This window comes from Phoxinus phoxinus (assembly GCF_949152265.1).
Source record: "Phoxinus phoxinus genome assembly, chromosome: 11".
NCBI classification, from domain to species: Eukaryota; Metazoa; Chordata; class Actinopteri; order Cypriniformes; family Leuciscidae; genus Phoxinus; species Phoxinus phoxinus.
The window spans coordinates 32,962,044-32,979,639 of record NC_136886.1 but is presented as its reverse complement, the minus strand read 5'-3'; the positions used below and the strand labels follow the sequence as shown (position 1 = coordinate 32,979,639).

At 39.3% G+C, this 17,596-nt stretch overlaps 1 protein-coding gene across 2 annotated transcripts in view; it reads left to right on the top strand.

Moving 5' to 3' along the window:
* ptprfa (protein tyrosine phosphatase receptor type Fa) overlaps window positions 1-17,596 on the top strand; it is a 229,810-nt gene that overhangs the window by 137,036 nt on the left and 75,178 nt on the right. For both annotated transcript variants that reach the window (XM_079628592.1, XM_079628591.1), the window contains exons 7-11: window positions 958-1,227; window positions 4,816-5,397; window positions 7,939-8,072; window positions 9,303-9,447; window positions 13,378-13,683. In XM_079628592.1, coding sequence (XP_079484718.1) covers window positions 958-1,227; window positions 4,816-5,397; window positions 7,939-8,072; window positions 9,303-9,447; window positions 13,378-13,683 — 1,437 coding nt within the window. The remainder of the gene's footprint in view (window positions 1-957; window positions 1,228-4,815; window positions 5,398-7,938; window positions 8,073-9,302; window positions 9,448-13,377; window positions 13,684-17,596) is intronic.

The following is a 17,596-nucleotide window of genomic DNA, read 5'->3' as shown; positions in this document are numbered from 1 at the left end:
TGTTCTTGATCCAAGTGAGATGCATTTCTATGCAAAAAAAAAAAAAGTTTACAGTATTACTTCTGAGCTTCGTCATGTCAAAATGGACATCTTAAAAAAAAGATTTGTCGGCAATAAATATAATTTTCTTTTATGATTTGGGGGGAAGATATGCAGAATTTTGGAAAACTGAGTTAAATATGTTCTGATAGTCTGATTGATGACTGACAGCATCATCAAATTAGCTTTAATATTTAATAATTAAACATGCAAGGGGTATTGAAGATGTAGAACTTTATAAATTACTGAATTTTGTAGAAAATTCAGTGAAATTTGACTTTTTTGAGTCTGTTTCCCATTTTATATCTATGAAACGATAAAGGAAATGTGCGCTGCGCTGCTAAGCTATCAGCCACATTGATGAGAAAGTCTAAAGTTCAAATCTGAGACGTGACATTCGCCTGTCTGCGTCTCTTTGAGCTCCTGAGTGTCTGTCAGTCCAAGATAGTGTGACAGGGACCTGCAATGTAGAAAAAAAGCATTGCACACCTCACCGAGACTGGCCTTTAGAAATGATTTTGTGACCAGTTGTGGTTGAGGTTTCTCTTTGTCTGCATTTTTACTGTGTATTTGCGATGCAAAGAGAGATATTGCATTGAGTTAATTTAGTGATTTAACAGTAAATAGCTTGCCAGTACTCAAATTCGATGAGACAGTAAGGAAACTCGAGACAAAAAAATCCTTGTGATGCATTTACTGTCAAAAACAGACTCTTATCTGATGAATGTTTCGAATATTCCCGTGATTTAGTTTGGCTTTTGTCCATTCAGACTAATCAGTCAGAGAGCTAATTCATACATATCTCTCACATTTTCAAATAAAGACTCTATATATCCTAAAGGTCACTGGTGTATGTCCAGAGCCATGCCTTCCTGCATCTGCGTTCTGCTTATAACATCATCTGCGCTCCTCCAACAGTACGGCGAGTACCGCCACGTTTCTCAATCCCGCCCACCAATCACGAAGTGATGCCGGGCGGCAGTGTTAACCTCACCTGCGTGGCGGTGGGCGCTCCCATGCCCTATGTGAAGTGGATGAGGGGTGAACAGGAGCTAACCAAAGAGGAGGAGATGCCCATTGGCCGAAATGTGCTGGAGCTCACCAACATCCGGCAGTCGGCGAACTACACCTGTGTGGCTATATCCTCCCTGGGCATGATCGACACCACAGCTCAGATCACGGTCAAAGGTAAGACACGTTTAGCCTCATCTTTACACTTGTATGAACGTGCTTAATAAGCCCTATACGGATGGTAAGTGAGTCTCACATAGATGTCTATAAAAATACATTTGCATGGCACCTCAGTGATAAAACTCAAGCATTCCCGAGTTTTGTGATTCTATGAACCCAGAAACTCTCTGCTCACGTGGTCAGTCGCATGATTGTCCTCTGTAAATAAAATGTATTAAATGGAATAATAATAATAAAGTCATATTTAATTTCATAATAGGAAAATGATATCTTATTTATCATGGGATTATTTAAATCTCCTGTTTAAAAATAGGAAGATAGATGCGCTATTGTTAAAATGGTTTTCTGACTTTTATCTCAGAATGATGGATGTCATTTTAAAAATACGAAAATAATTTGAGACAGCCTCTTATTTAAATTTTTAGTGTATATAATTGCTGGTATAACAGCCCATTTCAAATGTTTACGTGCTTTTCTTCTCTTTCTCCTTTGAGCGCTGATGAAATATCGTTCTTGTAAATCCTTTCCAGCATTTCAGTAATAAAAGTTTAGGCTACATTTTTAAAATGCATCTAAATTACAGTGAAGTGCAACCGTACGGTGCTCGGCGGTGGTCAAAAAGGATTTAAACTGTGAATTTTTTTATTGATCTCTTCTTGTAAACTCAGAGACGTGGATTCAGGCGGCAGTTAAATTACCACACGACCTACAGTAGGTAGAAAGAAAACTGTAGGTAATTCGGCCGTGGCTTTATAGATGATAAAGTATAGTATTGTGAAATATTTTTACTATTTAAATAATTGTTTTGGTAACACTTTAGTTTAGGGTCCAATTCTCAATATAAACTCAGTGCTTATTATCACATACTACTAGGATATTGGCTGTTTATTAGTACTTATAAAGCACATATTAATGCCTCTGGATGATCATATTCTACATCCCTTAATCCACCCAATACCTAAACTTAACAACTACCTTGCTAACTATTAATAAGCAGTAATTATGAGTTTATTGAGGCAAAAGCTGCAGTTAATAGTTAGTTAATAGTGATAATTGGACCCAGAACTAAAGTGTCACCCTGTTTTCTATGGATATATTTTAAAATGCTCAAAACCAGTTCAGCATAATATTTTTGTGGAAACAGTGATAGATTTTATCAGGATGCTTTGATGAATAGAAAGTTCAAAATAACAAAAAGTATTTATTGAAATAGAAATCTTTTCTAATGTTATAAATGTTGTTACTGACTCTTTTGGTCAATTTAATCCATCCTTGCTGAATTGCGAATCAATTCTACATAACACATTTGCACCCACACAAAGGAGAAATCTACTGGAGTAAACATTTTCATTTGCTTTTCAAAAACATTTATTTTCAAATAAAGTTGCTAAAAATGCAGTAATGAAGTATGCTTGGTAACATTAATTTAAAGAAATAAATTGCCTTTTTTTAATCTTTGTCCCCGAGTGATCCATACAGCTGGCATTGATATCAGTTGTGTACTTAAAGTCTGTGATTATCTGTGATTATCTAGTCGGTAATAAACAGAGCTGCTCTAATCCGATTGGATGCCGGGCCCAGAAATGCTGAGAGTGAAATCTCATCAATAACACACTCATGGGGATTCCCACCGACCCAGACAGCGCATGCAATCACCTCATCAATGTTTCATCAGAACTGAAATGTGATGAGGAGATCTCTCTCCTCCTTTTTTCCGCCTTGACAGAGTGAACTAAATCTCTGCGCTCCCAGTGATCATTAAGGATTATTTTAGGGCTGTTGCGTGATAATGAATCTATTCGAAGCATTTCTTTGTCCCAAATTTTATCATGTTAAACGCTTGCGTGAATGGCACTCTCAGTACTACTGTTCTGTGAAATCCAGAAAGAGGAAACTAAATCTCTCCAAACACCAAACAACTCTCTCTAAAAAAACGTTCTCTTTCTCTGTGTTACTGTAAGCTCTCCATTAGTCGGGGAAAACGCAAACTGTTATCGGTGTATCTAGGGAAGTGTTGAAAATAAAGAATTTAGAGTAGCAGAATTTGAGCTGGATTCAGGCAAATGGAGTCGAGTTACAACATTAGCATTGATTAAAGCACAGTAAATCATTTCTCCAGTGTATCTGGCATTACTGTGGGTATTTCTCACTGCTCTGCTCTGCCGTCATGCATTATCATGTTAGCTGAGGTTAATATCATGTGTTTGGGGATTTCTTGCTATAGCAGCTGTGGTGCTTTAAGCCTCCTAAAAAGGTTTTGGTGTGTTTTTCTGTCCTTTTCCACACTACTGCTGCTTATTCAAGGTGATCTGTTTAAATTCTGACAGCTGTCCAATTGCATATTGCACATAAGTTGTTTAGAGTCAATTTCAGAAGCTATTTTATGACAATGCAGGCATTTTTCAACTCGCCTGTGGAAATAGGATGAGCTGACCGATCTAGTCTATGATACAGACACAGAATAATCACAATAACAGTGTTTAACACAGCACTTTTTTCTACTTTCGTCTCAAATGCCAGGTCATTACCACATATCTAGCCTGAGAAATGTCACAGATAGGCCTAAATTTGCATTCATTTGTTATGTTAGGGTGTCAGAACATGTGGTTTAGTAGCAGAAACACTGAGAAGATATTTAAAATACAAGGACTAGTGAACAGTTAACAGAACAGATTTTTCTATGATCTAACATTTGATACCAGTTTATTTTAACCAGTGTTATAAGTTGGCTTGGAAATCTATCCGCACTCTAGTTGTCTGTTTTCCAATATTACAGCCCGATCTCATCCCAAGGCGTCATATACTGACGCTTTTGACATTTCGTCTACATCCAACGCACATGGCACCCTTTATGATGCCTTCACGTGCTATGGTAATTATGGTAAATACCAAAAGCCGACGTGGAAAATGCACATGAACACCCCCTCATGTGGTATTTTCCACTGGGCAACTCGTAGAATATTTTGATGCACGAGTTGCCGAGATGAGATAACCTTTGACCTTTTCAACATGGCGGAGAGCGACGCAAGCATTGTGAATGGTAAGCATTGTACACAACTAAACGTTTTTTGCTACTGTTAGCGGATTGTTTTTGTAGCCTATACAATGTTGTGTCATTAACAATTGTAATATAATGCGTTAACACTCAGTGTCAGTTTTAAAAATAAAGTTATGTTTGGTGTTACCTACCCAGAGCAGATGTTAATACCAGTTCACAAGTGGAAAATATCATAGAAGCACTTGAACACAACACACTGGTAAATACCAGTTCACAAGTGGAAAATATCATCTTTTCCACAGCACGTGAAGGCAGCATTAGTGTCAATATGAGACTGAGATAGATATGGGCCAGAAGGCGCCTCCTAGCGGTCTAACCCTAACCCTACCCCAGACCTAAACCCAACCATAACCGAACAAAGCTCTGTGCGTGTCATATTGACGCTAAAGGGTGCCATGTGCGTTGGATGTAGACGAAATGTCAAAAGTGTCAGTATATGACGCCCTAGGATGAGAATGCGTTGAATATTATGTCGTTTTACAATCAAAATTGTCAAGGAACTAAATATGTTTATTCATCATTCTCAGCTCTGCCCCGCCCCCCGACCTCTCTGATCGTCACGGAAACCACCGCCACCAGTGTAACTCTAACATGGGATTCCGGCAATCCCGAACCCGTGTCGTACTATGTGATTCAGTACCGGGCCAAAGTCTCGGACAACGGTTTCCAGGAAGTGGACGGAGTTGCTTCCACGCGCTACAGCATCGGTGGGTTGAGTCCTTACTCCGAGTACGAATTCCGTGTCATGGCGGTCAATAACATCGGGCGCGGGCCGCCCAGCGGGACGGTAGAGACACGCACCAGCGAACAGGCCCCCTCGTCTCCTCCGCTGCGCGTTCAGGCCCGGATGCTGAGCGCCACGACCATGCTGGTGCAGTGGGAACCTCCCGAAGAGCCCAACGGACAGATACGGGGATACCGAGTGTACTACACGTCTGACCTGCACTTCCCGATCAGCACGTGGCAGAAACACAACACAGAGGACAGCAGCCTGACCACGATCTCCGGCCTGGTGCCCGACATCACGTACGGGCTCCGCGTGCTGGCGTTCACCTCTGTGGGAGACGGCCCGCCTTCTGACATCCTGCAGGTGAAAACACAGCAAGGAGGTGAGATGTGTGCTTATATAATACATTGCATTTATTTTTGACTTTATCATCGAATTGATATCAGTATTTGCTGAGAAAAGACTCCAAATAAAGATCATTTAAAGGCACACTACAAAAGATGGCTTCAAACGTCAATATGGGATCATGTAAAAGGTTCTACAGGTGAAACTCTGAAAAATTGTAATATCGTGCAAAAGTTAATTTATTTCACTTAAAAGATGAAACTAATATATTATATAGACTCATTACATGCAAAGTGAGATATTTCAAGCCTTTATTGGTTATAATTTTGAAGATTATGGCTTACAGCTTATGAAAACCTTTTCACAATATTCTAATTTTGAATTTAGGATATTTTTTGGGGTGATTTTGGATACAAAATTACAATATTGTGAAAAGGTTTTCATAAGCTGTAAGCCATAATCATCAAAATTATAACCAATAAAGGCTTGAAATATCTCACTTTGCATGTAATGAGTCTATATAATATATTAGTTTCACCTTTTAAGTTGAATTACTGAAATAAATGAACTTTTGCACGAAATTCTAATTTTTCGAGTTTCACCTGCATCAAACCTTAAAAGGGTTATGTCAGGCATATCATACAGAACCTTTTAATGGCTTCCATTATGGGATCATTTTATGGATTTAGTTTCAATTCATTCATTTGGTAAAATGATTTTAAATTTGTGTTATATTTTATGAATTAAACAGCCTTTTAAACATTTAAATAACCCATGAAACATGAAAGTATTATGCAATAATTTATAAATTTTTAATTATATAGAACCTTTTTGGCATAAAGGCTTCTTTAAAAGTGAGTCAAGATCCCTAGGTTTCTATATAGAACCCATTTGAACCTTTTTCTAAGATTGTACATCCATCCGGCTGTTATGTGGAGTGATGTAGGTTATCCCGCTTATTGCATGCTTGCCAAGTAAATAATCAGACACAAAAAAATATTCAAGTTAAAATATTGTATTAGCTCACTAATCGCAAAGCATCCGCAAATCAAAACCCTTCCTAGCAAGCAGCTTTGAGCATAGACGAATGAACAAGTTCAATCAAATGGAAATTTAAGGAATAATGTACAGTCTTATAAGTTAATACTCACAAATAATGACGGGGAGATGAAATATTGATTTGCGCAGAAACCATTTTAAAATCTTACCTATTTATAATCTTATAATCTAGTACAGTGTACAAAACAATCATTCTAGCAACCAGACGAACACTTCAACAATATAGGCCTGATGATAATACTGGAGTCCTCTGGTGTCATTTTACAGTAAATCCAGTCGATAACTGAGGCTCAAGATGGCACCAGCTGTGTTTGACTGAAACAAGATAGAGTGTGTGATACGAGAGACATGGCCTTATGCCTGGTTCAGATTACATGATTTTAGCACGATTTTGGCACGATCCGTTTGACGTCGGGTGTCGTGGGGTGTCGTGGGGACTCGTAAACGACAACCGACGTCGCGTCCGCGATGCTTAACGACATCACGATAAAAGACTAGAATGTTTAATTTTTTTCCGGTCCTTCGTAATGTGTGCGTGAGTGAGTGAGTGAGTGAGTGAGTGTGTGTGTGTGTGTGTGTGTGTGTGTGTGTGTGTGTGTGTGTGTGTGCACGAGTGAGAGAGCGAGAGTGAATGTGTGCGTGAGTGAGTGAGTGAGTGAGTGAGTGTGTGTGTGTGTGTGTGTGTGTGTGTGTGTGTGTGTGTGTGTGTGTGTGTATGCACGAGTGAGTGAGCGAGAGTGAATGTGTGAGTGAGTGAGTGAGTGAGTGAGTGTGTGTGTGTGTGTGTGTGTGTGTGTGTGTGTGTGTGCACGAGTGAGTGAGCGAGAGTGAATGTGTGAGTGAGTGAGTGAGTGAGTGAGTGAGTGTGTGTGTGTGTGTGTGTGTGTGTGTGTGTGTGTGTGTGTGTATGTGTGTGTGTGTGTGTGTGTGTGTGTGCACGAGTGAGTGAGCGAGAGTGAATGTGTGTGTGAGTGAGTGAGTGAGTGAGTGAGTGTGTGTGTGTGTGTGTGTGTGTGTGTGTGTGTGTGTGTGTGTGTGTGTGTGTGTGTGTGTGCGCGCGCGAGTGATTGTGTGTGTGTGTATGTGTGTGTGTGTGCGCGCGAGTAAGTGAGTGTGTGTGTGTGTGTGTGTGTGTGTGTGTGTGAGAGCGTGCGTGCGTGTGTGCGTGCGTGCGTGCGTGCGTGCGTGCGAGTGTGTGTATGTGTGTATGTGTGTGCTTCTGAAAAGGTCGGAAAGCAATGTGTAGTCTGACATGTTTCTTGTCCACGACAAGAGTCAAAATCTGATAATCTGACACAGGGACTATCGTAACAGACAGAAAATCTTGTACTCTGAACCAGGCATTAGATCCCCGGATGAGGGTCATGACACAGCGTTGCTATTGATAATGCTCATTATTGGGGAATATCTGACCTTGGAATGCTGTGATTCTCCAATCAAATTCATCATTTCAGAGAGCATGTGTGATGTAACGTGTGATTTAAGTGTGTAGTAAGACAAACTACATCTCTGCCTGCAGTCCCGGCCCAGCCCTCTGGTTTTGAAGCAGAGGCAGAGCTCGACACTCGAATCATGCTGTCATGGCTGTGGCCCGTCCAGGATCAGATCACCAAATATGAGCTCACGTACTGGGAGGCCGATTCTGACAACAAGGTACAAGGCAGAACAGCTAAAATCACTGAATCGGTGTGTGTTTGGCTACAGTGGGTTCAGAATGGCATTACTAGCATACTGAAAATAATATCTTTGCAGTTTTGCAGTATGTACACAGAATGGCAATTTTCTGGAAATCATTCCTGGATGAATTACAGTATACAAGTATACGAGCACACTGTGTGGTCTGCTGTGTCCTATAATAAAATGCAATCATTTTGAACACATACATTTTTAAGATTGATTTTACCTTCTTTTTTTTAATGGATTGACATAAAAAAAATTGCTTAAAGGTGCAGTAAGCGATTTCTGGTGAACCCTGTTGATGTTTGAAATCAACATAATCAACAGATATTTAAAGGCACACCGCGGACTTTGTGACCTAAAGAGTTGAAGCTGTAAGTTATTTTAAATGATTCCTCAGGCCAATATACAGCGCTTGACACCATCAATGCTCCGAGCGGGGCTGCCCTCTTGAAATACCGCCTATGTAAGTTTGGAGAAGACGCACCGTCTTTGACCAGGTCATGAGACCTGGAGAATACCAGGAGAACGAATCACTTTACGACCGTCACGTGACCACAAGCTCTGATATACTCAAGGAGTATACTTTTGCTACTATTTTTCCGCCTGCTCGACTCCTGGCCATGGCTGAGGCAAGGAAAAAGTTTAAAACGGGTTCTGAAGAGGCAAAAAAGAGAAAACGCGAGAGGGATCGTGGATGTCTTCTTGACTTTTGCGACAGTGCTGCGGCGCTTGTGGCCTCTAGGGGCGCTAGACGTGAAAGTTACAGGTCTAGCGCCCCTAGTGGCCAAAAGTTCTGCGGTGTGCCTTTAAACATACAGGTGAAACTCGAAAAATGTGAATATCGTGCAAAAGTTCATTTATTTCAGTAATTCAACTTAAAAGGTGAAACTAATCAATTATATACACTCATTACATGCAAAGTGAGATATTTCAAGCCTTTATTGGTTATAATGTTGATGATTATGGCTTACAGCTTATGAAAACCCCAAATTCAAAATTTGAATTTTGTGAAAAGGTTTTCATAAGCTGTAAGCAATAATCATCAAAATTATAACCAATAAAGGCTTGAAATATCTCACTTTGCATATAATGAGTCTATATAATATATTAGTTTCACCTTTTAAGTTGAAATAAATGAACTTTTGCACCTGTATAGCCCCTATGTGTGGTTCTCACACTCTCTTTATCTTGAATGCATGGCAGCACCACATCACCTTTGACCCAGCTGGCTCGTATGCGGTTGAAGGCCTGAAGCCAGACACACTCTACATGTTCTCTCTGGCGGCGCGCTCTGAGATGGGGCTCGGGGTTTACACACAGCCTGCAGAAGCTCGCACGGCACAGTCCAGTAAGTGCCTAACTCAAACTATAACCATCTCAAAGTTTGACCATTTCTGAGCTGCTCAAAACCAGCCTAGTCACTCGGCTAAAGATGAGGTAACCACCCCAGACATGTTTTCATGTTTGCTTTGTTAACCAGCACCATGTCATTTGCTTTTATGAAACATTATTACATTAAAACATTTAGTGCATGTGTTTTCAAAACAAAATGCAAAGATTTGACCTTTGGTGAAATATTTTGAACAATGTGTTTGGTATTTTGAAAAACTGTTTTTGGTTCAAGACACCTTGACTAACATTATAAGTGGTTTCAGGGAGGGAAAAGTTAAATATTACAAAAGTATTGATTACAATATATCACCTTTAACATGTTCTCGCGCTCTCGCCATACAAGAGACCCTGTGTTTTCCAGAGCAGAGCAGCGCTGGCGTCCGTGTCATACACATTTTAACTGCACCAGACCAGTTTTTTGAGTGTCAAAAGCTCGAAAGTTTCAGGTTTCAGGTTCAGGGTCGGTGTAGAGCTGCAGTGACCGTGGAGTGTGACACACACTGATTGTGTGTGTTTCTCTGTGGCGTCAGAATGACGCAGGCGCTACAGCTTAATCTCGGTCCGCATCTTCCTCCGTCTCCAGAGATGTGGACTAAAGAGATATTTATGACAGCTCCTCACAAGAGATCTCCTGGTATTCAGAGCTAGTTGTTAGACGTGTCAGCTTTGAAAGGTTTGTTCTTGGTTCCCATAGAAACACTTGCTTTTTCTTTCCGTCTCCCAGTTTTTTTTTTTTTTTTGTCCTAGTGTCTCTGAGTCACTGTCCTCAAAGACCTGTGAGCTGAGACACCCAAATCCCTCTGTTCCTCACTCGCTTTCTCACTCTCTAATTCTGTGCCAGATCCTAGTGAGGGCCGGTTCACACAGGACGCGGGTCAGTAAAAGAAAAAAAAAACAGGGTAGAAACGCATTTTTGAAAAGTTGACCTTTTAACTTGAGAGATGCGTTTTTAAAAACACCATGTCATGCGTGAGATGCTGCAAAAGACACAAGACGTGAGTGCAAAGGTCAAACACAACCATCTTGCACATGTTTACATTTATACAAACAAAGGAAAAGTAAGCGCTGTGAGGAATAGAAAAACATGATATATGTGAAAAGCTCCCCAACTAGGAAGCATGCTGACCCAACTTCAATGGACGTGACTCATTTAAAACACTTTAGGCTTCTGGAGCACAAAAGGAGACATTTTATCAATGTTCACAAACCAAGTCAAATCAAGTAACATTTATTTATAAAGCGCTTTATACAATACAGATTGTTTCAAAGCAGCTTCATGAAAGCATTATGAAAGAAATTAAATGTCAGCTGTAAAGCAGCTCTACAGAAGATAATATTGTCATTAATGAGCTCAAGTCAGTTCAATGTTGATTATATTCAGCAAAGTTGGTGTCATTATCCAGCTCAATTCAGTTTAAATTGTATTCTCATCTGATAGTATCAGTGCAATATTGATAATACACTTTATCATGCTTTTTTGGTGCTTCAGTCGGCATGAAATGGAAGTTGCGGTCGTCCTTTTTTCCCTTTTGTGATGTGAATCGGAGTAAAATGGCTTCTCAATGTTAAAATTGTAAATAACTTGAAAAATATAATATTATTTAAATAAAAAAATGATGTACATATATTATTAATAATAAACACTACGATATTCCATAAAAAATAAGAAGTGACATTTTATTTTGACTTTACAAATTCTCCTTTTTTTTACATCTTTTTTTTTATCTCCTTTTATGTTAAACAGCATATGCGTTTTTTTAAAGGAATAAATTCTCCAAAACTGAAAACATTTCAAAACTGGGTTTGACCTTTGACAGCTCTTGATATACTGTACCTGTCCTCTCACTTCAGTCTCTCTCATTACCATCTGCTCCTGTCTTTAATATTTCTCTTCTTGCTGTCTTGCTTTTTCCTCACTGTCTCCCTGCTGTCTTTTTGGTTTCTTCACTTTTCTCTCCTCCTGTTGTATTTCATTCACACTTTCTGTTGCAGGTGAGAAATAAACTCTCCCTCTCTGTTTCCTCACACTTAATTTTCTTCTAAACCATGTGCTCATTTTCTCATTTCCTTGAATTTATTCTTTTTCTCACAATTTTCTATTTATTCTTCTCAACTCCCTCTTGAATTTTAGATGTGTCCGGTTTGTCTCGTCTCTGTTGTTTTTCTCAGTCTCTCCCAGTTTAATCTTGTTTTCTCACCTATTTCTCATACCTTTCCCCACACTTTCTTAGTCTTTGTCTTTTCTCTTTTCATTTTCTCTCCCGGTTTTCTTTCTCCACAGGTGATGACCATCTTCTTTCATTCACACTTTGTTTCTTGTTCTTCTGTGTAGAGTCAAACCTTCCCCTATTTCATTTAGTTTTTTCCTCAGAAGACATTTTCCGCCTGCTCTGCTGAACAAAACACAGGAGCGCAACAGTTATCACATCATCATAGCGCTGGATACATACATACACCATCTCTTTTATCATTTCAGAAAGGCCAATATGTTATGTCTGCTGCTGATTTAATCAGAATCAAGTATTCACGAGAGCCGTGTAATAATAATCCTACTGTATATTGTTTAGTTTGCCATGTTTTCAGTACGAGATAGGCAGGGATTTTCTGTGAACTCAAGTGATTTTCAAAATAAATCGATACAGCATCTCAAAAATCTGACAGGCCATCAATCACATCAATTACATGTCTAGCCAAAGACAGTGTCAGACAAAATGTATCTGTTATCTCTGTCATACTTACAAAACACACACACACACACACACACACACACACACAAAATAGAAGTGAACCATCAATCTCAGCTTTCACCACCAAAACACAGTTTTTAAACTAAAATATGTGCAAACATTTTTTCAGACATTTGTAAAGCAGTGAATCTCAACCAGCGGGACTTCAAACGGGCTCCAGATCTGCTTTTTTAAACTTTACACCAGAATAAAATAGAAGAGCTGTGATTGCTCTCATGTTTTAAAAAAAAAAATTATTTAAGAAATCTAAATATATGTTTGTAATGTGTGCAAGTCTTAGAGATTTGTGTATATTACACCTTTTTTTAAACTTAATAGCTTTAATAATGAAAATGACAGCTACTATTCAAAAGTTTGTGGTTGGTACGATTGTTGATGTTTTTAATGTTTTTGAAAGATAAAAAAATACAGTAAAACAGTAATATTGTGAAATATTATTACAATTTAAAATATGTGTTTTTCTACGTGAATATATTTTAAAATGTAATTTATTCCTGTGATCAAAGCTGAATTTTCAGCATCATTACTCCAGTCTTCAGTGTCACATGACCCTTCAGAAATCATTGTAATATGATGATTTGCTGCTCAAGAAACATTTATGATTAATATCAATGTTGAAAACCGTTGTGCTGCTTCATATTTTTATGAGGAAACCAGAATTAATGACCCCAAACTTCTAAATATCCATTGAATCAAATGATGATAGAGGCTATTTGGTGTGTGCGTGCGTGCGTGCGTGCGTGTGTGTGTGTGTGTGTGTGTGTGTGTGTGTGCGTGCGTGGGAGTGCGTGTGCGTGTGTGTGTGTGTGTGCGCGCGTGTGTGTTGACTATATTATCCATATATGCTTTCTATATGGTTCTTAAACTCAAGTTCTGCAAAGGACATTTATCTTCTTTGCAGTCCAGTGGCCAGTTGCATAAACTGCTTAGACTAATCTTTCAAGTGAGTCATCGAATATTTTTCATTAAGACTGGTCATACATTTTTAATTCAGTTACAAAAAAAAAGGAAGCTTGGTCTAATTTGAATCCCCAAAGTACTATTGATAAAGTGCGAGATGGTCAGACTAGTTCTTAAGACTCATGGCTGTGTTCATGCAGCTATAGCCCGAGCTCATGTGTTCCTGCACCCCTTTCCAGCCCCGTCCGCCCCCCCACAGGAGGTGCACCTGATCAGCCTCAGCTCCACCAGCATCAAGGTGAGTTGGGCGGCCCCCCCGGCCGCCAGTCGCCACGGCAACATCGTCAGATACTCTCTGGCCTATCAGGCGGAGTCTGGCGAGGACCAGCAGCGTCACGAGGTCCAGGACATCCCAGCCGATGTGTCCAGCTACGAGCTGGAGGGGCTGGAGAAGTGGACGGAGTATGTGGTGTGGGTGAAAGCTCACACTGACGTCGGGCCCGGCCCGGAGAGCGCCAGCACCCGCGTCAGAACCAGAGAGGACGGTAATGCTCGGCTCACGGGTCATCCAGATCTGCTAACTCACCAGCACTAACTCTGCTTCGGGTCACCTGACTGAACGGCTCCCTGTGCCATTCCCTCTTTCTTCTGTTACGCTGGAGTTCATGCTCGCTGTTTCTCGCTCTTCTGTTGTTAATGTGTGGCTTCTGTGCGCCGGACTGGAGAGCTGGGCTCTCTCTGTCTCTGTAGTGCAGTGAAAGTTCAGGACAGAACTGATCTTGTGTTTTGGTTGTGTGATGAAAAGACGAGTGAAGGGAACGAGTGGGCGAACGATGAGTTTTCTGTGGGATTCGTTGAGATGCTCCCACACAGCAACACACCTTTTTTAGGGAAGATTATTATTAGTTACTCGTCGTTCAGAAGTTTGCTGTTTTTTAATGTTTAAAGAAGTCTCTTCTGCTCACCAAGGCTGCATTTATTTGATCAAAAATACAGTAAAAACTGTAATAATAATGTGAAATATTATTACAATTTAAAAACAAGTGTGATTTATCCCTGTGATCAAAGCTGAATTTTCAGCATCATTACTCCAGTCTTCAGTGTCACATGATCATTCAGAAATTATTATAATATGATGATTTGATGCTCAAGAAACATTTATGATTATTATCAGTGTTGAAAATAGTTGTGCTGCTTTATATTTTGGTGGAAACAGTGATAAAAAAAAAACAGGATTCTTTGATGAATAAAAAGCTCAAATAGAAACAGAAAATGTCTTTACTGTCACTTTTGATCAATTTAATGCATCCTTAAAAGTATTATTATTATTTTTTTGAATCGGTTACACATTATTTTAAGGTGTCCGATACAGAGTAATTATACATTTAAGTACTGAGTAATAATAATGAACTATGTATTTACTATAGAGTTAGGATTAGGGTTTGGTTTAGGGTTAGTTGCATGATTTAGTTATTACTACAGTAACTACATGTAACATGTGTAGCAAAGACATGTGTTACCAAAAAATCACATTGACGGATAGTGTGATCATTTGAACAATACATTAAAGAGGAGACCGGAGCCATTTTTAGATTAGACTTGAGCCGTAACTATCCTGAACACTGGCAACCACTTAGTAAAGCCCACAACACCCTGACATGGTGACTTTTGCATGAGCAAGCACCACTCACATTTCCTTCATGAAATGTAAAAACATAGTTACATCATACTCTGAGTGTGTGTGTGTTTGTGTGTGTGTGCGCCTACCTTGTTGAATGCTGCACATCTCTGTCTCCTCTGGGCTCCGTTTGATTGACAGGTGAACGCCGGAAGTACATGACTCTTGTCTGTTGAGCCTGTCAATCTAACAGTACTCTCTTTCTGATATCCCATCTCTTCTCTTCTTTCTCTGTATTTCTCTTTTTCCTGGAGGCAATGTTTTATGAGTGGTTGCTACCAGTGCTGTTTGCAGTGGTGGAAAAGGTTTCTCTCCTCTCACTATATTCTGTTCTTTCTGTTTGATTTTAACCCATAACATGCGGCCCTGGTGAAATCGGTCCTTTTGATTTCTTACAAGTCATTGGTTCCTTTCATCTTTTCCTATATCATCCCAGGACACTTGCGACATAAGTGACTCTTAAAAAGTAGTAGCACACAACATTTATGTTCTTCAATCAGAATAATCAAACGGCATCAAACCTTTTTTCTTTCTTTCTGGGTGTTAGTGTGTTGCCATGTACACTACAGTCCAAAAGTTTGGCATCGGTGAGATTTTTAAGTTGAACAGTAATCGCACAGTAATACACTTATGTAATAGACTAATTACATACAGTAACAGACTGATGTAAGTCCATATTACACCTAAATATAAGTGTTAGTAATAGTGATTCTTACCTTAGCAAGCAATACAACTCTGAACACAACAATTCATGTAGGCCTGATTTAAAGTTGGAAGATGGTGAAGTTTATATGCGTTTCATTTCAGGTTCTTTTGGAGGGTTATTAATCAGGCCGAAATGAGATAAATCAAGCTATTGAGTTTCTCTTGCATATTCTGTGGAGAATAATGTGCTGTTGTGGCTGATAAGGCTTTAACGGCGCTGACAGAAAGTGAAAAAAGGGAGACTGCAGGTGCAGCCATTGATAAATTAGCCGTGCTTTTTATCTGTAAACTTTTCCATCTGTTCTTCTTGCCTTTTCCGCTCATTCGGAGAAGCTCGCCGTCATCCATATTCATCAAGAAAGAATGTTGCAACGGGATCGTTCGTTAGTGAATTCATTTTTAACTGGTGTATTCTCGTAAATCAAAGCACACGCTTTGGTTTGAGACATTCTGACTTTGATTCAGCCGTTATGAATATATTTTATGCAGGAAAGCAAATAAATGGGTAGTTTGAGCAAGGTCACGGCACACAGAGTCTGAATGCTGCAGGAAAGCAGAGCGGTATTTCTCATTAGATATGTATTATCTTATAAAAACACAGCATGTGTTGTTGTGTGTGCCGCATATTAGCAGGTTGTGTTTAGATGTGTGAAGCAGGTCTCAGTAGACCACATCCAGCATGAGAACCCGTATGGGCCGTATCGTGGTCTCAGGTGATCTCTGATCTTTATCACATTATGGATCCGCCGCTCTTCCCGCCAGCACACGTGTAATTTCCCCGTGACATTACCTTCATGCCTGGAACTCTGGGTAATGCGCTTCAAGAGCTCGAGTGGAGTGTGAACCCGTCCCGCAGGCGTTTCCATAGAGATGTGGGGTGAGAATGAGAAACCGAGCGAGTGAGAGTTGAGAGAGCAAGAGTCAAACGTCAGGATGGAGCAGAAGCATCTGGAAGATTTGAGGAGCAAAGTCTGCGCTCTCATCCCTCAAAGGAAAGAGCCACGCGTTCAATACGAGTAAAGCTCTATCGACAGCACTTGTGGTGGAATATCGATTACCACAGAAAATTATTTTGACTGATCCCCGAGTCCCTGAGAAAATGTGATAAATAAAACACTTACAAAGTTTGTACGCAGACAGAAATATTAATATTAGATTTTTCTTTTTTAAATTAATAATCCTTCAGTTCTCAACCCACTAGATTAAAACACAAAACAAGGGTTAAAATAAGATAAAAATCAGATGTAAGCTGAATTCATATTAAAATCTTATAAAATATTATATGATATCATACTTTATTATTATTGGGTATATTATATATTGGGTAGAAATTTTAGAAAAAAAAATGTAATTCCAAACTAGAAAAGTCATGGTAATTCATTAGTAAGTGTAAACCATGAAAAGCATTATTGGGATTCTGGAATCTAATTATGTTACTAAGTATTTATAATTATTTTATTTTTTTATCTTAATATATTGCCACTATATAAATAAAAAGTTTTATATTTAAATATTATATTTGGCAACAGGGTGCCTTGGAATTAAAAAGTTAAGAACCACTGATCTACATAATAATAAGGAAAGTAATTGACAATTTGTTGTAGTATTTGTGCATCCCTAATTAAAATAAACACTGTGTTTAAAAATAGTAGCGACAGGGATTGATAGTTCATGCTAGCATGAGTGAGAGAACCAAATACTTACATTTTCTATCTCAATTTATATCCGATCTTTACTCATGAACACATGAAGTAAACCAGGTATCTATCACATGACACGTGCCAGACTGAATAATTCATTCTGCTACACCAGTCTTGTTTACGTCCATTGTAAGATCAAAACTGTAACTTACTTTATGTCTGTGATAGTTGATATTGCACTACAAAGGGTGTCGATTGAGCTCAACTAGTTTTAAGCTCTCACAAACATGCTGTTAAAATTGAAACCACAGGGTGAGCGCGTCGATGTTTCGTCACAGGCCACACATCTGCCGAGGAACACTAGGGTTTTGTTGATCTGTTTTCAGGCATCGACTTGTTTCCCCTCTGAAGGTCAAGGCTGATTTCCAGCCAGCG